This window comes from Euprymna scolopes, chromosome 22 (genome assembly GCF_053919585.1).
Source record: "Euprymna scolopes isolate OS-2025 chromosome 22, ASM5391958v1, whole genome shotgun sequence".
NCBI lineage: Eukaryota > Metazoa > Mollusca > Cephalopoda > Sepiida > Sepiolidae > Euprymna > Euprymna scolopes.
Genome location: NC_136503.1, coordinates 6,629,116 through 6,649,383, shown reverse-complemented (window position 1 = coordinate 6,649,383; position 20,268 = coordinate 6,629,116). Strand labels below are relative to the sequence as shown.

The following is a 20,268-nucleotide window of genomic DNA, read 5'->3' as shown; positions in this document are numbered from 1 at the left end:
TTTTTTCCCAAACAATTAAAACTTTTCTTCTTTTTATTGACAACAAAAAATTCAATTCTTTTTACAATTTTTTATAATTATAACACACAGTAAGGTAAAATATGCCATTTCCAAAAAAAAAAAAGGGGGGGGGGGCAGTTATAAATTTTTTAATATTTACCATACCAGTTATATAGTTTATTTAAATAAATAAACCCACTCTTTGCTATGATCAAAACTGCAAAATACCAAATAATTTCACATGTAAATCTTTCACAGATAAGGATTTTTCCGTTTCAAAACAGACGATCTTTAAAATCAAATGCTCATCTAACGGCTGATGTTAGAAACCTAGTTTTTATATATTTGTACTTCCCTCATGTGGGTGCAACTTTCTCCACCTAGGTCTTTTACATTTTCCAAAAAAAGTTAAACATCAACCTACCCTAATGAGATACCACGTGGCTATTTTTCTTGTACTGGTGTAATGTTTGACACTACTTACTTTTAGAAATAAACATTTTACATTAACTAAATACACTAAAAACTTATCCAACTAGGTAGAGGAGTAACTTATCTTACCTTTGGTAATATTTATTTGGGTGCTTATGTACTTATGTTACCGTGCTATTTTTTAAAATAATTTTTTCAAGTTAAATTCAAGTTTCATAATATCTTTTTTTTTTTTTTTATTAAATTGTTAGGGGAAAGTACAAAATAGTTAATAAAACACCCTCCCCATGTTAAGAATGGGTTTCTAAATAACATTTCAGTATGGTAGCATAAGTGCACAAGTACCTTTTATTTGTTATATACTTGTTTTTTTTTTTTTTACCACTAAAAACCAATTCTACCTTCAGTACAAGTAAGGAGTTATAAACACCATGATAACAGAAACATGTACTAAAAGTGTTCAAAAGAAACAGCAAAATAGTTTTGGCTCTGTATTCTTTGGAAATAAAATTTGAAAAACTTGAATAATTTTTTTAAATTCACAAACTCAGAATAAAAAATGAGTTGTCTAGTAAAGTGAAATCAGAAAAACAGTTTTCTATTTTTAAGAGAATAAAAATGAAACTCGTTAATGCGTAGACTGTCAGCAGCTCAGCACATAAAGTGTATAGAGAGCAGTTTTGCCATTAAGCGGATTTGAATTTCTATAAAAGGTAACATTTTAAAGAAATTTCTGCACAATTAATAATTATCAAATATTTACATATTATACATGAAAATAATTCTGAAACTATTATCTATATGAAAATGGATAATATATGCCGATTTATCTTATCAATTTTGAAATATTCTTCGTCAACTTTGCTCAGTCGTAACTTTGCTTCCTGTGGTCATAAAAATATAAATCAAAGTCCAGTGGAGATGGACTTCCATGTTTATATAGCCTGTAAAATTTCAGCCATATCAATCAAATTTGACCCCGCGCATATGTGTCCAAACGTAACGTATGAAATATAAACATTGAAAAAAACAGTTTCCCTTTTTGCTGTTGTCATTTTTGACCGTTTTTTTTTTTTTTTTCATTTTTAACTTGGAGCATAAAAAACATTGAACGCATAAAAGAAAAAATAAACATGATTCTATTATTCTCTTTCCATCAATGTAATTCTTTTAAAAATTGACCAACAAATAAAAAAAGATATGACTTGTTGAAGCACATTAGATATGTAATATTGCCGAAGTTCACGAAAATACAGCATGCGCTTGTAATGCTATTTTATATAATCTAGAATTAAACTCAAGTCATTTGTGACATTTTTACTCTCTTAGACATAATTTCCAGTGTTGGGATCAAAGTGTAGAATCAATCAGGATGAATAATTATTTTGCAAGCAAGCTATTCAATGAAATGGATAAATTTTATAAGCATACAAAAAAAAACTCACAAAATAATTGTTTTTTTTTTTAAAAAAAGATAATTACCCTGATTGAGGTTAAAACTCCAAAACAGTAAGGCTGGTTTTGATACTGTTGAATCTCACTTGTGATTTCGGCCACTTTCCTCCTTTTGCTGAAATTAATGATGCCTTCCGGTCGATTCGGCAAAAAATCAGGGTTGCCTTCCTCGGTCAGCAGAATATTGGTCAGATACATGCCTTAAATACAGAAAATACAGACATTTATAACACAGACCTGTGGTTCCAGACCATTTTTTCTATAAACCACATTACAATTTCAACATCATTTTTATGAGCACACCCTAAAAATTAGATCATAAATATAATCATAAAAATAGAGAAAATGAAATCATCATAAAAAGAAGAGAAAATGAAACGATTAGAACAAGAAAAACTATTACGAATTTCATCATAATCGTTTGTTTTTTTTTTACTTCAACTGTGAATTGAAGCTGCTATCTTCATTGTTCGACATCTACTCAAGAACTTCATCCATTCTTGCAATGTGATTATAACTATTCTGTAGAGTTTGGAGAATTAGGGATTACAGCACCAAAACTGTGTGAAACGGGGACTTTTTTCTTTGATCACCATTTTGTTACATACACATGCATGTCTTTTGCTAATAAAGGTGGACTCATCAAGTGTGAGAAAAATACCTTCTTTTTCTTAAATTTTGGCCATTTATGTTCTGCAACTCTCACCATTTCATGTGACTTCTCACGTCCTCCTCCATAAAACATGCTATACCTCTTGCAGCTTCTGATTTTCTCATGCTGGCAGCAAAGAGAGCAAACCTTTTGCTTTTTTAACGTGAGGTTGTTTGTAGCAATGCTACTATATTACAAAATCAACTCTTGTACACATATCTCCCTATACTGTCCACATTTAATTTTCCTTTGGGGTTATCAGTTAACCTAACTTTGAGACTCACATCGATTATATCATCCATTATATCATTCCTCTCCATGCAATGCATGTTCTCAACCTTCACTGGCCAGATTCCATGTCCATATCACACTGCATACACACATCTGATGAATGGTAACACTCAGCTGATCAGTTTTCTGAACTTACTCCACCCAATGCTAACTCTTACAATCAAACCCAGCTTTGTCTTAATGAGTATCTGTACAAACAGGAACTGCTGAACACAGACTTATTATCCTTCCATTTTAGTTTTAGCGTAATGTAACAGCTGGTGAGAAAGGGGAGATAATCCAGTTGTATACTTTCATTTTTAGCAATCTCTTTACCCATTTTTTTATTTCAATTTAATACTTTAACATCATTAGATGATTATTATTAAGACTGCACAAACTCCAAAATATATAGGCTCATTCTACATAATTACATTCTGTGGAGATACCTGTCAGGAGAGAGGGGTTAGTTACAATAATGCCCCTCAACACCCACCCACTCAATTCCAGACACCCCCCCTCCCCGGGAAAACAGTTTATCATACCCTGGTGCCCAACACAGGGAGAGGATGTTGTGCAGTGTAAATAATTGTCCATCTGTAACGACAAAATTCAATTGTAACGTGAGTTCCAAAGAGTTCAAATTCTGTGTTTTTTGTTCTACTACTAGTCCGTTGCAAATATCGCAATTTTCTGCTTAAATCAAGAAAAATTTTTTTTTTTAAAATACCAAATTTCGGGGTTTAAATACATCAGAATAATGGTACCTATTTACTATGCCTCCTTATGGACAGAGTTAGATACCAGGGGTCGTTTTTTAACATGGAGAAAAGGTACAAAAATAAAAAAAAATTATCTGAGTCGTGACGGATTGCTCCTCCACCGAAAGAAAACAAAAAATGGAAGTGCAGCATCTGAACAGATACTACACTTTGATCTTGGCCAACAATAGTAATGCCAAGAGATATTTTTTGATTTTATTGAAGTTTCATCCTAGGTTATTTAAAAAAATCCTAAAATTGTTTCAGGAAAAGCACCACAGTTATTCTTTTAGTTGATCTGCTATGTGCCAATGTGTCAATTTTTAAAAAGTGCCGTGGTGACACATGAATTTCCATAAAGGTCTTTCCTTTCATTTGGTGCCTTTCTAACTATGATTTTTGGATTCTTCACCCTTGGAAGCATATTTGGGTGAAATTTAGGTTCAAGAGGATTATTTTTACCTCAAAAATTGCAAATTTTCTCAAATAACCATGGTCGAAAATAAAGTGTCACGGTGCACAGATTTCTTATTTCTGGATTGAAACCAATCCTCTGAAAAAATGGGATAATTTCTTAGTTTTTAAGAGGTGCTCATAAAAAACAGATCTGAAGGGAGTGGTATCCGGGTTGGATGATATGGACTGGAATGTTCCTTATGCTTCATATGTTTGAGGTTGACGCAAAATGGCCGTTTCATAGCATTAACATTTTTATCATTACTTTCCTAAAAGATATTCAAATATATTATGTAGATTATTATTTATCAAAGAATATGAACAAAATAGTCTGAAGACTTAAAGTGCTTTGGCTTTTAAAATATGACTATTCTAATAGAACTACCTTGAAATCTTGAAATATTAAGTGTTTTTATGGTCTGTGGCCATTATTAATATATTGCATGTGTATATAAACACCAGATACTGGTCTCATTGTTTAGGATTTGAAGCAGACAGTACTGATGTTGTTCTAATATTCTGTAAAACCAAATATTACGCTCTCATTTTTTAATTTTTTCTTAATAATCAAGCGCACTGCTAGTTTTTTTTTCCACTAACCTTACATATATAACATTAAAATCACTTTTGCAAAAGAAAAAAGTGGTTAAACATATTATTGCGATTTCTTGGTTCGCACAACTAGCAGAAGTGGATTAATTAAATGCTGAACACATTTGAAATCAAATTCATTGTATTTAGTATTGTTATATATAATATGGGAAAATATTTTTTTTTAATTATCATTCTCTCAAGAAAGTGTAACATTTTTGAGAAATTGAAATTTCTCCTACATACTGAACATTTGGTAAATGTGTGTGTGTAGTTGATCACTTAAAAAAAAATCTCTAACAATAGAAATTGTTTATAGAAAGTTTCTATGCCATATTTTCTTTTTTTGTTGTGATAAACTCACCAAGAAAGGGAACACATGGAGGATTGATAGATCGTAATTTTTCCATATATTTTTTGAAGTGGTCAGAATTTAACTCCTTTGCTTCATCAAAAGCTCTGATTAGCTTGCTGGGAATTTCCTGAAAAGAGATGTTGCTCAATGGTTAGAGGAGAGGAAGGATCATAGATATAACTAAAGAATATAGAAAATGAAAAATATTGCAACCACTTTTTTTCTTCGTAATAAAAAATAAAAATAGTGATAGTTAACAAACGAATCATGTAATTAATGACTCTGGATTCTGTAAAGTTATCCGTTATTTAATCCTTTCAGAAATGAAGAGCAACAAAAACATTTTTTAAACAAAAGAAAAATTTGTATTGGTCGACAAAAATGAATAAGTAGTAAGGACGTAATAAAATGAACTAATTGGTTAGGCAGTGTCCATTCCAATTTCTAACTATAAAAATGATCGGAGTATGTAAATCCACGCATTTAGTCTGATGATCTCTCTTGTGAATGAAACAAAATTCCCCGTTTAACTTATTTGCTATAAATGTTTTTATATTATTAAGCTTTGTACATGCTTTGAACACTATTAAAACAAAATATATACATAAAAATTTTTTATCATATAAGTATACACATAACAGTAAAACAATTTTATATATGTATATATATATATATATATATATATCTATTATATATATAAATCCGTAATTCTGTCCATTTGTTTGTTTGTTCACAATTTGATTAATACATACAAAACTTCCTGCTGGAAACGGTTATCTATATAAATTTTATTTACTATAAGATTTTCTATATAAATAAATAGCATCACGATCAATATATATACACTATATTGAAGGCAATGTACATAATAGAACTAATCTAATTTGCATATCATATTAAAGAAAATCTTTTTAAATAATTCGCTCAATTAAAATTACTGATTATAGTAATGTAATTGATGTAATTGTTCTATTTAAAAGTATTATTTAAAGTTAATTTATTTAAATTATTTTAATTCAAGTTATTTTGTACTATTTGCTAAACTGGCACATTTTAAGTAATTTTCACTGATATTTCACTTCCGGTTATGAACGGATATAGTTTTTAACCAAATCGAGAGATATGATGATAAAATGATTTGTTTTAATTATTTATTTTCTATAAATGTAAAAGTTACAAATATTGATAAAAAAAAAAAAATAATTAGGCCAAGGATGATTTTATTTTTCGACAAAATATTTTAAATCGTTAGCCCTCCATTAAAGTCTCAGCTATAAATGTCGATTCATTGTAAGGTGTGAGCACGTTTACCAAAAGGTTAAAATTTATTTCCTACGGACGATTTTAAAATCATTTTTCAACTATTCACTTGACTGTCTGAATTTTATTATCGTTTCCATAATACTTTGAAAAAGAAACAAGGTAAAGTAATGCTTTTTATATCAGATATATTCCTACGCGTTTTTTTTTTTTTTCACTTTTTTTTCTTCGATTTTCTTTTGAGAAAGATCTTATGTTTTCCTGTCTGGGTAATTGATTTAGTACATAATATATATAACATACATATAATATATATAACAGATATAATGTATATAATATATATATAATACATATTTACTATATATAATATATCTATAATATAAAGCTGAATGTCTGTGTGTATGGGTGTGTGTGTGTCTGGTCACGAATAGGCTCCTATATGGTTGACTATTTTAAAAAACTTATTACATATGATAGAAGATGTATCGAGACACAGGAATGGGTATGTTTGATCTGGCAGAACAGTGGTTGATTAAAATTGTGGGGTCTGAGTTCGCGCCTGGTCCACAAAGTATGGAAATAAAAAATTAAAAATTAAAAAAAAAAAAAACGTTTACAAGTGTTTTCGATATGGATGTACATAAGAATACTTTGATAAGTATGTTTTAACTTAAATAGGGATGGTATAATAAAATTGTGGGGTCTACGTTCGTGCCTGGCCTCCATAGAATGGAAATAGGCACAAACTTTAATAAGGACTTTTCATATTTATCTGTGTAATTATACTTTGATAATTATGTTTCAGTTTGAAGAAATATGGTATGATAAAATTATGGGGTGTTCGTTCGCACCTGATCTCCATAGAATGGAAATATGTCACAAAGTTTAACAAGGTTTTTTAATATAGATCCACAGAATATTGTGATAAGTGTTTCAGTGTGAACAGGTATGGTATAATAAATTATGGGGTTTATCTTTTATTTTTACTTTCATCATATTTTTCTTTGGTTGTGATACCCCCAAATTCAGCCCGAATTTACAGCCCTTCCTTTTCATAACCTATCATACTTTCATAAATCAGAGTCCGTTTTCTGTAGGCTGTTTTTGAACCCAGTCAACGACGGGTACTTTTGCTAGTATATATATATATATATATATATATATATATATATATATATATATATACCTGCCCCTGATCAATCCAATACCATGTCATCAGACACTGATGACATTGTAAATGGGAATAACCCTTTCCTTCTTGAACCTAAAACCCCCCAATTCTTCTTAATATTAACTTCCATTCCTGTGATATTAACACCCCCCTCCTTTTTAACACCTTTTAGACTTTTGTCTTTTCAAATTCACGTAGGGTTTGGTGGTAGTACCCTGAAAACTCTTGAACCCTTTCCGACCCTGCTTTTGTATGGAATGAGGAAGATGTGAAGAAGTCTTAGTTTTGCAAAGACAGTATGGTTCTAAAAAAAAAACAATGTTCAATAACGATATATAACGAAAAAAAATGTTCAATAACGATATATAACGAACAAAATTTTCAATAACGATATATAACGAAAAAAAAATGTTCAATAACGATATATAACAAAAACAAAATGTTCAATAACGATATATAACAAAAAAAAAAATGTTCAATAACGATATATAACAAAATAAAATGTTCAATAACGATATATAACAAAAAAAAAAATGTTCGATAACGATATATAACAAAAAAAAAATGTTCGATAACGATATATAACAAAAAAAAATGTTCGATAACGATATATAACGAAAAAAAAATGTTCGATAACGATATATAACGAATAAAATGTTCAATAACGATATATAACGAAAAAAAAATGTTCGATAACGATATATAACGAATAAAATGTTCAATAACAATATATAACGAAAAAAAAAGTCACTGAGAAGAAAAAGAAAATGAGTATTTATGAATGATGTTCATGTTTCAATATGCCTCAGTGGAAAATAAATGATACAAAATTCCTGCAAGAAAATAGATCTTTATTCAACAAAGATATAGATATTTCAATATGCCTCAGCAGACAAGAAGACACAGGAATACCCATCAATGATCAAAACGATGTTATAACATGTCTTTGCGGCTAAAGAGACACTACAGAATATAATTCATGAGCAAAACCTAACACATCACTTAAAAACAGTGTCTTTATGTGTATGAACTTTTATTATCTTTGAATCACTACATTATTGAGAAAAAAGTGAAGTACATCTTCATTTGATTGTTGTTACATTTCTTTTGCATTTCATTTATAGAAATCATTTCTCGGTCAAATTTTATTTTGATTATTTTCATACTCCGATCTTAGAATACATTATTACATCTTTTCATTAATTCTCTTGTGCTATATCTGAGCGAATTCTGAAAATAAAAATCCATCTTTCCTTTTTTTTAAAACCTGTGATTCACACATGTCACAAGTTCATAACAAAAGATATATTGAAATGAAGACAAGGTGGAATATGATTAATGAGCTTGCATTAAAAATTCATGTTCTTTGTAATTTATAAATTCATACTTTCATATATATTTGATTTTTTTATGTGCCGGAAATTTTTTATTTATTTTTTTTTTTTATAGAAATTAATGATTAAATGTCAGAGCAACAAATAAAAAGTGTGTGTATGCAGGAGAGAAAGTGGGTGGGGGTGGGGGTAATATTAGACCACTTACCTCAAATGTATGCTCCAACCTGTACACAGGAGCAGAATTAAGGGCACTCACGATTTCTAGTACACCGTTAAAGTTGTTCAGTTCTTGAAATACGAGAAGGATTTCAATGATCCGAGACACCACAGCTACTCGTTCTTCAAAATTTTCAGATTCAATTATACATTTTTCTAACCAGAAGGTGAACTGAAAAATAAAAATATTTACAAACGTTGAATATTTAAGGAAAATACACTATGTACTCCTCCTAGATTGAAAAATTTAGCTTTACCATGACTAATGTTTGTGCAAAATTTTTTTAAATCCAAGGTGTGGTTATTGAGAAAAATGTAAAAAAAATAATCAAATGAACAATTTGGGAGCAGTTTTACCCCTATAATGCCCCCTGGAGGAAATGAATTATCCCGGAAAATCTGTTCTGGCAAAAATTTACTTTATCATGACTAATGTTTCTGCAAAATTTTTTTAAAAATTCAAGGAGTGGTTATTGAAAAAAGTGCGAACGGATGAACGGGAGTGAATTACCAGGTCCAATCTCTCCTTTGTCAGGGGACCAATGATCACTTTGGCGATGCCAAATTACTATAATCAAGCATATAAACATCACTTTTAAGTTAACTACAAACATCTTAAGTCATGCTAGGGATTACCACCACCATCATGGCATATAAGAGGCAGAAAAACAAAAAAAAAACAAACAAAAAAAAACTGGCCAATTTCCTGAAGATGAATACTTTAATATTCGAAGAAGAAAAAAAAAAAAAATGGAAAATTTGAAAAAAAAAAAAAATTCAATTTTATTTTTAATAAATAGCAATATTTATTAAAAGCAATTTCACATTCGTCTGTTCTTTCTAACCGTTAAATCTTAAAATTGTTAATGAGTGTTTCAAACAGTGAATTCCTTTTTAAACGTTTTAAGTTTATTTATTGTAACAATTTAAATGTTTTAAAAAAAGTTTCTTCTCACAGTATAAATACTTGTCAGAAAGAGAGAAAGTGGAAAAGAGCAAACTTGCTTTTGCAATTATCATCATAATGCTAAGAGAAAGGTGAAAGCTGTCTTATGTTTACATGCACTTTGCAAGTGAATGAAAATGTTTCTACTTTTTCTGTTAATTTACTCAAAAAGATAAAAATCTGTAAACATGGGTACGGTTTACCAGTTAGCTGCTTGTGATGCGTAATAAAATTCAATTGATTATTATTGAGCAAACTCTGCTTTATACACTCATATAAAGAGCTTACTGTTTAAAATTAAATTTTTGTAATCATTTGTTCACTAAAGTTTCCATCTTGGAAATTTTTAATGAAAATTTTATACTTAGTCCATCAAATTGAAGAATAACCTTTTGAGATATTGAATGATTCTTAAAAGTGGATTAATTAAAAGTGTGAACAGCAAAAAAAAAATTGTTATTAAAAAAAAGCAGATTTTTCATTAAAATAGTTACACAAATCAACCTTTAAAAAAAATTAATTGTACAAAAAATGATATTAGTAAAAAGAAAAGATTAAATTTTGTTTGCACATAAATTTCATAAATATAATCTGAAAAAAAAAAAAATATAGTGTATGTTAAAAAAGTTAAATTTGATAAAAATTCACATGTTTTTTTTAATATAATTTTTACAGCATAAACAGACTAGTTATTTACTTGAAGTTGACATATAATTTATGACATTATATACGATTTTGGAAACAATGCATTTTGGTTAAAGTTGAATAATATATTTTTTCTCTTTAGGTCACTAGGAGGAGGTAAAAATGGGGAGAGGAAAAATTGCTTTCATTTTTACTGGTAGTTGTTTCTAAAACAACACCGAAACTAAGTCAAACAGTCAAATCTGTATGACATTCTTTTGCTTTCTATTATATTAAACAAGTTTCTACTTACACAAGAGAGAAATTGGTTGAAGATGATTGAAAATGTGTAACGAGAGAAAATTTCGAAGAAAGTGATACACACAATTTTTTTTTTAAATCTTCTATTTTGTTATCCATGTTCCTGGGCAACATCGGATATCCTTACTAGTAATTGATAAACAAAAAACATAGCAGTTACAATTGCATACTAATATCTTGAGAAAACAAGTGGCACTGTCCTGCTGATGATATTAATTTAAAGGAAGCAGTGAACCATCTTGGTCTTACATTTACAGACAAAATGAATAGGTATATAAAGAAGATATTGCCAAGTCTGTTGCAAAGAAAGTGGGTTCCCTCTACTAAGCTAGAAAACTTATCACACCTACCAGTATCCTATATCTCTATAAATAGATTTCAGGTTTGACTATTGTTGTCAGATCTGGTGCATCAACCACCAGTCTCTCCCTATTAGACAAGATGAAAAATATGTTCAGCACTCTCAAATATTACATGCTCTTATTTTTTTAATTGAGCACTATCTTAAGGCACTTCCATTGTGTGTGTGTGTGTGTGTGTGTGAGTAAATATGAAATGAAAATTTCAAACAAATTGTCTCATAGGTTCAGCCGTCTCTACCAAACTTTAGCCCCTGTCCCATCATGGCATCACTGTGCTTGTTCCTATTTACTTGCCCCCCCCCCCACACACAAGGGCAGAGTAAGACACAAGGTCGGTTTTTAATGTGGAGAAATCCAGCTCATCAAAAAGGGGAATTCTGGGTAAGAGCAAAAACAAAAATTGTCTCAGTCATGAAAGATTTCTCCACTGACCGATGACAAAAAAGAAGTGTAGTATCAGAACAGATAATACACTGTTTCTAGCCAAAAGGCCAAGAAGGTTTGTTTTAAAAGTACTTCACGGAATGTGTTCCAATATGCTAAATACATATGTACTCCCTCAATATAACTCCCCCAACCAACCTAATTCACAACAAAATCCAACCACTGGATTGCAAAGGTCACCAGATGCCAGAAAGTTTTCTACTATAATAACTTTTTTTTTTCTTGAATTACTTGTTTTTGGAAGACTTTTCTTGCTCCTTGTTTCCTAAAAGGTACTAACATTGAGAAATTTAAATGTAATATTGCTACCAAAAATCCCCACTTAGGATGTCTCCTTTAAATTTGGTCTCTAACCACAGAAGCCCTTATGTCTCACTGACAATATGCCTTGTTTGGGATGAAAAAAGAAAAAAAAAATGAGACAAGCAACAAAAATAGAAAATCACCCACAAAGTATGTGAACATAAAGCATTTACAATGTCTTCGCTACTTTTCCATACAAATGTTTTAAAATGACAGCATTAGATTTGAACAGTGATTCACAAATGTTTTTGTTGTTTTTTCGGACCACACCCAAAATGAGAAATTCTTAAATAGAATAATTTTTTTTTTTTTTTATTAAAATGTTAGAACAAAAGAAAGACAGAAATCCTCAAGAAGAAAAAAAATCAATAATTTTCATCAAGTGAAACTCTTCAAAATCACTTGAAAATTACCGTTTTTTTTCTTCTTTCCAGTTATAAAAAGGAAACATGGATCAATTGTCGCTTCCCTATGACTATTAATTCTCTCTCCTTATATCCTTCTCTTGCACAAAAGTGATGAAAAATGTAACTTCTTATCTCTTTAAGAAAATTTCTGTCAAAGTATTGGTAAAAAATTGTTTTTCATTCGATTTCATGTTCGATATCTTGTCTTTTTTCTTTTTTATAGATTCTGCTGAATTTTATTCTTATGGCTGTGAATTTCAATATTATAACATTGAAATAAACAAATATTACATGCTCTTATTTTTGTTAATCGAGCACTATCTTAAATCATTTCCATTGTGTGTGTGTGAGTAAATATGAAATGAAAATTTCAAACAAATTGTGTCCTACTCTCCCCTCTGCTTTACATCATCATCTCATGTACTCAACCAAGACCAAAGTAAATAGAAGCAGGCCTAATACTATTTTCTTTTTTAGTTTTTCAAACCTGTTAAATAATTTTTACATCAGATTTTTTTCAGTTTATTCTTTAATAAATAAAATTATTTTTTTAAATTTGGATATATTGTTCAATAAACTTAGCAAAAGTTTAGCTTTGGCCATGATCTCAAGACAACAGTTTTAATTTTTCACTTTCTTTTTCTTTTGAATGATTTCCATAAAATAAATAAAAATTCAATAAATTCCATTAAAACTTGTTTTTTTTTTTGTGTGTGTAGGAATGTTTCAAGTTTATTATTTTTTGTCCAGAAATCTTTGTAAAATATTTTTAAAAAGTAATGTTTATCTACATTCCAAACCAAGTGAAGATATAAACATATTTCAAACTGTAAACTAAAATTTTATATATTTATTTCCAAATAGTTTGGAATATTTTTGTATCAACAAGTTTTATAACACTTACAAAATTCAGTTAAAAAGTTTTTCTTAATCCTGCAGAATACAGACCATGCTAAAATAACATTTAGAAACACATTCTTAAATCACCCAAGACATTTTTCTATAAGTTTGATTTACAAAGAAATATTTCTACACTAGTAACTTTGTATTTAAATTATTTGTTTGAATTTAAATAGTTTTCATTTTAAAAAATTTTTCATTAGATTTTAATTTGTTTATTCCCTAAATTCATAATTCAGTTTTTGCAGTATTTGATTGTCTCTTACTTCAAACATACACAATTTTACATGATTCTTGTTTGCTTTTTAAAAATTTATATGAAGTTCAGTTTCAGTATAAATCGAATTGTGTTCCTTTCTCTTATTTACTACAGCTAGTAATTAATAAATGAATTTTATACATGAAACAATGAAATGCTTATTTAAAGAAGGGTTTACAGAAATAACATTTCTTTTTGAATTAATATTGATTAAGTTTCAGTATAAATGGTGTTCCTTATTTTCCTCCTCTTCAATGAAATTTTATAAATTTTCTAATGCTCTCATTATCAACAATCTGACTGTTCGACAGATCTTTTTTGCTTCTACCTTGGACATGACATCATTTGCCACGTCCCATTCTAACATCCACTTCCCTCTTCTGTGCTGTATAAAATGTTAAGTTCTGTTTAATAAAGCTTATTTTCACCAACTGAATATAGTTGAATGAATCAACAAAATATCTTAGTTGAACTTTAATTAGATATCCCAAACAGATTTTTTTTTAATATATAAAAAAAAAATAAAAAAACTTTGTAGGTATGCATACATAGTGCTGAAAAATGTAAATAAAATATTCATATCTCGATTAGTACTAGAGTTTATGATCATTCAAAATTAGCTGGACATGGCATTTTGTGTAATACTGAATACAATGCCAACTTTAACAGTTTACAACTGAAGCTTCAAACAAGTGAAAAATATATATTTATAATGTCATAGTTCATAAAGATAACATTGATGGAATTAATCCTTCTTAGATATACCCATTCTTTAACATTTTTTTTAATTTATTTATTTTTTTATTACATTTTCACCCCAAACAAGGCAAATTGCCACTTTGGTGTAGGGGGCTACTATCAGGGGCAATAACTACTGGGGTACTATGTAGGGATTTGGGCAGCAAGATGTCGGTTCACGTTACACTTGAACTTCTGCACGTCAGTACTGTTGGGGAAGCAAGGACCTGGAATGGAATTCCAGAGTCTAGTGGTTCTGGGGAAGAAACTATTGGAGTAAAAAGATCTTTTACATCTAAGGATCTCTACAGTGTGGGGGTGGGATTTAGCAGCCTGTCGGGTTTGTCGAGGGTGTTCATGTCGTGGGGGCACAAGTGATTGCAGTTCGTCAGAGCATTCACCACTAAAATACTTGTAGAAAAGGCAGAGGGATGCAACGTTTCGTCGATGGCACAGAGGCTGAAGCTTAGATGCCAGTTCAGGGCCTATCAGGTTTGCGACTCTTTTGAACCTTGTCAAGGAGCGAGAGACTAGTAGCAGATGCACCAGCCCAGATGTGGCTGCAATACTCCATACATGGGCGAATGGTGGCCTTATGGAGGTACAGGATACTTTCGGGTGTTAGTAGTTGTCTAGCACGGTGGAGAGAGCTCACCTTTCTTGCAGCGGCCCTGGCAATGCCTTCAATGTAATTGTGCCAACTCATGTTTCTTGCGAACGTTAGGCCAAGGAGTTTGAAAGATGTACTCTCAAATAAAGAGTCGTTGATCATTGCTATATGTGGTAGAGAGGGTTTCTTGTAATTATTGAATGAAACTATTTTAGTCTTGGCGGCATTGAACGCCACCAACCACTTTTGTCCCCATTCCACTACAGATTGGAGGTCTTCCTCTAGTGTTTCTGCCATTTCTTTAGAAATGTGTTCATTCGTCTTCCTGTCGTGCCTGCCATGGAGTGTAGTGTCATCAGCATATATACCCATCTCAGAGGCAATGTTGTCGGGGAGGTCATTTATGAATATCAGGAACAATAGAGGTCGAAGGATAGAACCCTGGGGCACCCCCGCATTTATATCATATTGTTTAGATGTTTGAACAAATCATGATGTAACAAAACTTGTGTAGAAACTATTTTGAAGACCAACTCTGTTTTTGTAAGTTATATTTCAGTAACACTTTGAAACTTATCAAGATTCACAATATTGTATACAGATTAAGCTAATTTTTTTTCATTAATACATCCATAAGAACTTTATTTCTTTGACATCATAATCTTGAAATTTTAAACAAGGGTTTATTATAAAATGTTAGCTAAATTTTTTAAGTTTTTTTCAATGCTAAATTTTGAATGTCTAAATATATATTTATCCAATAATTTAATGGACGATTTTACTGGCAGTTTCACTTGTCTTGTGTAGTTTTAATTTGGTTAGATGCTTCTAATATAGCTAATGTCATAGGCTTTCATCGCTTGGTTGAAGATAGTGAGAAGATTTTTATAATGTCATAAGGGATGACAATCCATTATGACATTGTCATCCATTAAAACAGATCATAGACAATCTGTGACCTGAAGGTCAGGGAATATAGAACAGGAAACTCATTTAATATTTATTCAAAATAAAAATTAGATAAAATTCTTTCAAACATGGAAAGTTAATGTGAAATCTCTATATAAATAAAATGAACTCATTTTTTCCCCGTCGGATTTTGACCTTAATAGGATTAAAAATCAAGATATTTCATGCAAATATAATATGCACAAACGGCAGAACAATATCTGAGGTGTGTTATAGGCTTATTATTTCTCAAATTCCTCGATAATCTTAGATTTCTATACTTTTTCTGCTGAGAAGTCACGGCCAAAATCGGTTAAGATCAATGGAAGTGGTAAAATATTTTCTCTCTAATAAATTCCTCCTCCCCCTGCCACCACTTAACACCGTTTGGGGATCGTTCACAAGGAACAGTTGAGAAGAGAACACCGGTTTGGCTTCGTAGTTCTTTCATGTGAAGTTATTTAAAATCACTAAACTAAGCTGCAGTGCTCTGTGGCATAGTGGTTAGCGTGCTGGACACTTCACATTATATTTTCACGTTCGCGCCGACCTACCGTAGTCGTTTTTTTTTTTTTTTTTCCTAAACAACTGGAATGGACTTTTCTTGGTGGCCGAACTGTTAACGTTGCAGATGTTTTTTTTTTGTTTTTTTTTCACACTTTATTTTCCTACTTTTACTCATGACTCCGGGTTTGATCCTTCCTACTTACCTACCATAACATTTTTTAAAACTCCCCCCCGTCCCGGAAACAAACACTCGGGCAACGCCGGGTACCCCCGCTAGTTGAAAATATTTATTCAAAATGAAAGTGAGCAGACAGAGAGTGAAAAAAGGGCTTCCAAGGAGTAAAAATTGAAAGATTGGTACATGGGAGGCCACCAAATTTTTATCTGTGTTCAACTATTTCCCCACTGCGCATGCATGATCATGAAATATGAGTGTTTCCTTATGTTAAGTATGAGTTGGTGTGAAAACACTGTTTAAAAGTCATGTCAAGCTCGTGTAATGATTTCTTAGGTTTTGGTTTCGATCTTAGCTTGAGTATTTCTTTTTTAATTTACTAACAAAAAGTGAACTGTTAAGAAAAATCATAATACTCACATGCACATTTTTTTTTTTTGACAAGGTAGTCACAACTTATCAAGGCCCGGAAGCCACTCGGGGATATGGGTTATTGTGTGTACAGTACGTTAGTGCTGGAGATTTGATAAAGTGTCTTACTTAAGGGGGCAGTTCATCAGGAACCTGTTTACATTGGACTTGAAGACATCCAGGTTGTAGTCAGGTGGGAAGCAGGCAACCGGGACAGAGTTCCACAGGCGTGCACTTCTAAGAAAGAAGCTTTGTTCATGGAATCTATGTTTTGATTTTGGCACAGATAAGGAGTGGGGAAAATTTTTCACAGTGGTTTCAGCTAGGTGGGTGTTTATCGTGAAAGATTGGTGAGGGAGGAGCAGAGATTGGAGTTCAGATGAGCACCTGCCATGGTAGTAACGATAAAACAAAGACAGGCTCGCAACGTCTTTTCTGTGGGAGAGAGGTTGCAGGGAAGAGAAAAGGGCATCACCTACTAGGCCACGAAGTCTATTTTGTACTCTGTCAAGGCAGGATAGGCTGTTTTTAGCAGCTCCTGCCCAGATGTGGCAGCAGTACTCCATCCTTGGACGTACTTGGCTTTTATACAGATAGAGAATTGCATCAGGGGTGAGATATCATCTGGAGCGGTAGAAGGATCCTACCATTTTTCCAGGTTCCATTTCAGGTCAGGAGTAAAGGTCAAGTCCAGAAGCTTATCAAAACATGGAGCTTACCCTAGACGAGAGCCATCCATTTCAATTGATGCCAGATGGGGATCAGAGCGTTGATGATGTAACGATAGGAGCTTGGTTTTAGATGCATTAAAAGTAATCAGCCACCTCCTCTCCCACTGTACCACGTGTTCAAGATCAGAGGAGAGAGAATCTGAGAGAACTTTGTCATTTACGACCTTTGATGTGTTGCCATAGATGGTCGTGTCATCAGCATAGATGTCAAGAATAATTTAAGTATGTGTTTTGGGAGGACATGTCTCAGTTTCTTTCTGCCTTTTTTAAAATTTTTTTAAAAAGAATTTAACGTTATGTTTAATACCTGCAGTATTTCTGTTTATAATAAATAGAAATTCTGCATTAATGTTTATGTGTATTTTACAACTGGGCTATGCTGGGTATATCTTCTAGTATATCTATAAAAGTGAGAATATGTGTGTGTGTGTGTGAGAGGACAACTCTCAACCTATATACGCAACGAATCTTTGATCTACAGACTTGAAATTTGATATGTAGGGTATTCAGACACATGGAAAACTTTTTAATCTGTTTTCATCCAGAAAAAAAAAGGTTGCTAAGGGGTCAAAATTGAAAAATTGTGACTTGCAGATCATTGGATTTTTATCTGTTTTTCAACTGTTTCATGAATGTGCATGCACGAATCGTTCACATGACAGATTCCTCATGTTAAGAATAAGTAGGCTTGAAAACACCTTTTTAAATATTGTGATAAGCTAGCCTAATGGCTATCGTACTGAACTCACTGTCTTTAGGTTTTGGTTTCGATCTCAGCTGGAATATTTTTTTTTTCTTTTTTACTTATAAGAAGTGAACTGTTTAGAAAAATCATAATACTCGCATGCACATGTTTCAGTTTCTTCCCACTTTTTTTTTTCACTTTTTTTTTTTTTAAAGAATTTAATTTTACGTTTAATACCAGGCAACGCTGGGCACATCTAGTATATATATATGACAAAAGGTCCATATTCTAAATTCTAAAATGCTGTCCATTTCACTGTTTATTTAAGAATAAGTAGGTTTGAAAACACTTTAAGATTGTGGTAAGCTGGCCTAATGGTTATCATACTTTACTCACTGTCTTTAGATTTTGGTTTCGATCTCAGCCAGAGTATTTTTATTTTTACTTACAAGAAGTGAACTGTATTTATTTGCTGCCTTTTTATCCTCATCTTCATAGTTATTGTTTCACCACATTTCAGCCAACTCATCCTCTGGCCTTCTTCAGGCAATTAACCGTGATGGAATAGGAATGCTGGGTACTTCATTTTTGTAGTTAAAGGAATTTAAGTTATATACCGACAATGCTGAGTACATCTAGTATATTATAAATTAGAAGAATCAAAAATAATGTTTTGATGAAGTCTTTTTTTTACTTGAATTGTTTTATTTTTTTTTAAATACTGAGTTAAGAATCTCGACCAGCCATTTTGTTAGCTCAGATTGATCTGAGCTCGTCATAGAGCGATTAGGTCGAAGAGGAACATTCTCCTTATTAATCTTAGATAAACCAATTCTTTGAAGTTTAAAAACTACCAGGTGAATTCTTTCATAAATTTTGTATTTAAGGCTTGACTTTTGAAAATCTGATAAACTTAAAATATCAAAGTTAAATAAATTTTTGAAATACGTTGATATATCCACATTTAATGGCAATAAAAACATATTTAATAAATAATGTCATTTTGTAATAAAATAATTTATTTAATTTGAGACAAAAATTGTTAGCTTCATTATTATTTCAATATAATTTGCATTCTTTAAAACTAATTTTCCTCATCGGACAAGATTTTGTATTTCTTCATGATCAAAAGCTTTGAACTAAGTATTTAGCAATTTCCTCAATGATATGTAAAAGCAAAAAACATTTGAAAAAAAAAAAAAATAAATAAAAAATGAAAACAAACATTTTAAACTAAAAAAAACTTAAAATAAAAAAAATTTAAAACATGAAATGCCTTTTAAAATGGAAAAAATGAAATAAAAAACGAATAAAATTTTATTTTTAATGACAAAATATAAATCTATATATATATAAAGGGCAAAATGTGTGCATGTTTGTATGTCTCGCAAAACTTTCAACAGAGGCAACAGATCCTCACGAGATCGGTATCATTTTGAAGCCCGACCCTTCGAATGACAAACATCAAAAAATTGGCCAAAAACATTAATTCCTTCACCTGACTTCACTGAGCAATTTTCTGCAGGGAGGGATCAGATTTTCCAACGCCATTTCTGCAAGTCATCTTTACTTTTCAATTGACTATGCTTTATTTGAACGCTTTCGACTTCCGGTCGCATCATAGAGCATCTGTAAGGCGTCAGATTTTCTTTCATGCCTTCATGTCACGGGTTCGAGCCTGCCTGCCTACTGTTGTTTTGACCCCCCTCTCCACTACCACTTTTTTAATTTTATAAAAAAAAAAAAAAAACACCTCTCTCTACTCGGGGTTCCTTACTATACTACCCCCCCCCTCTTCACCCGGTTTGTCTACTGTTGTTTTAACTCCCCTTCTCCCAGGTACTACCATTTTTATTTTACGCCTCTTTCCACCCAGACTTCCTACTGTTATTTTACCCCCCCCCCTCCCCCCACGCCCGTACAACGCAGGGTATGCCCGCT

The 20,268-nt window shown here is 31.4% G+C and overlaps 1 protein-coding gene across 1 annotated transcript in view; it reads right to left on the bottom strand.

Annotated features, from left to right (window-relative positions):
• The window catches only part of LOC145243868 (son of sevenless homolog 1-like), a 239,794-nt gene that overhangs the window by 14,568 nt on the left and 204,958 nt on the right, over positions 1 to 20,268 (bottom strand). The window contains exons 19-21 of the mRNA XM_080106937.1: positions 8,946 to 9,128; positions 4,982 to 5,099; positions 1,915 to 2,087 (exon numbers count right to left, since the gene is read on the bottom strand). Coding sequence (XP_079963063.1) covers positions 1,915 to 2,087; positions 4,982 to 5,099; positions 8,946 to 9,128 — 474 coding nt within the window. The remainder of the gene's footprint in view (positions 1 to 1,914; positions 2,088 to 4,981; positions 5,100 to 8,945; positions 9,129 to 20,268) is intronic.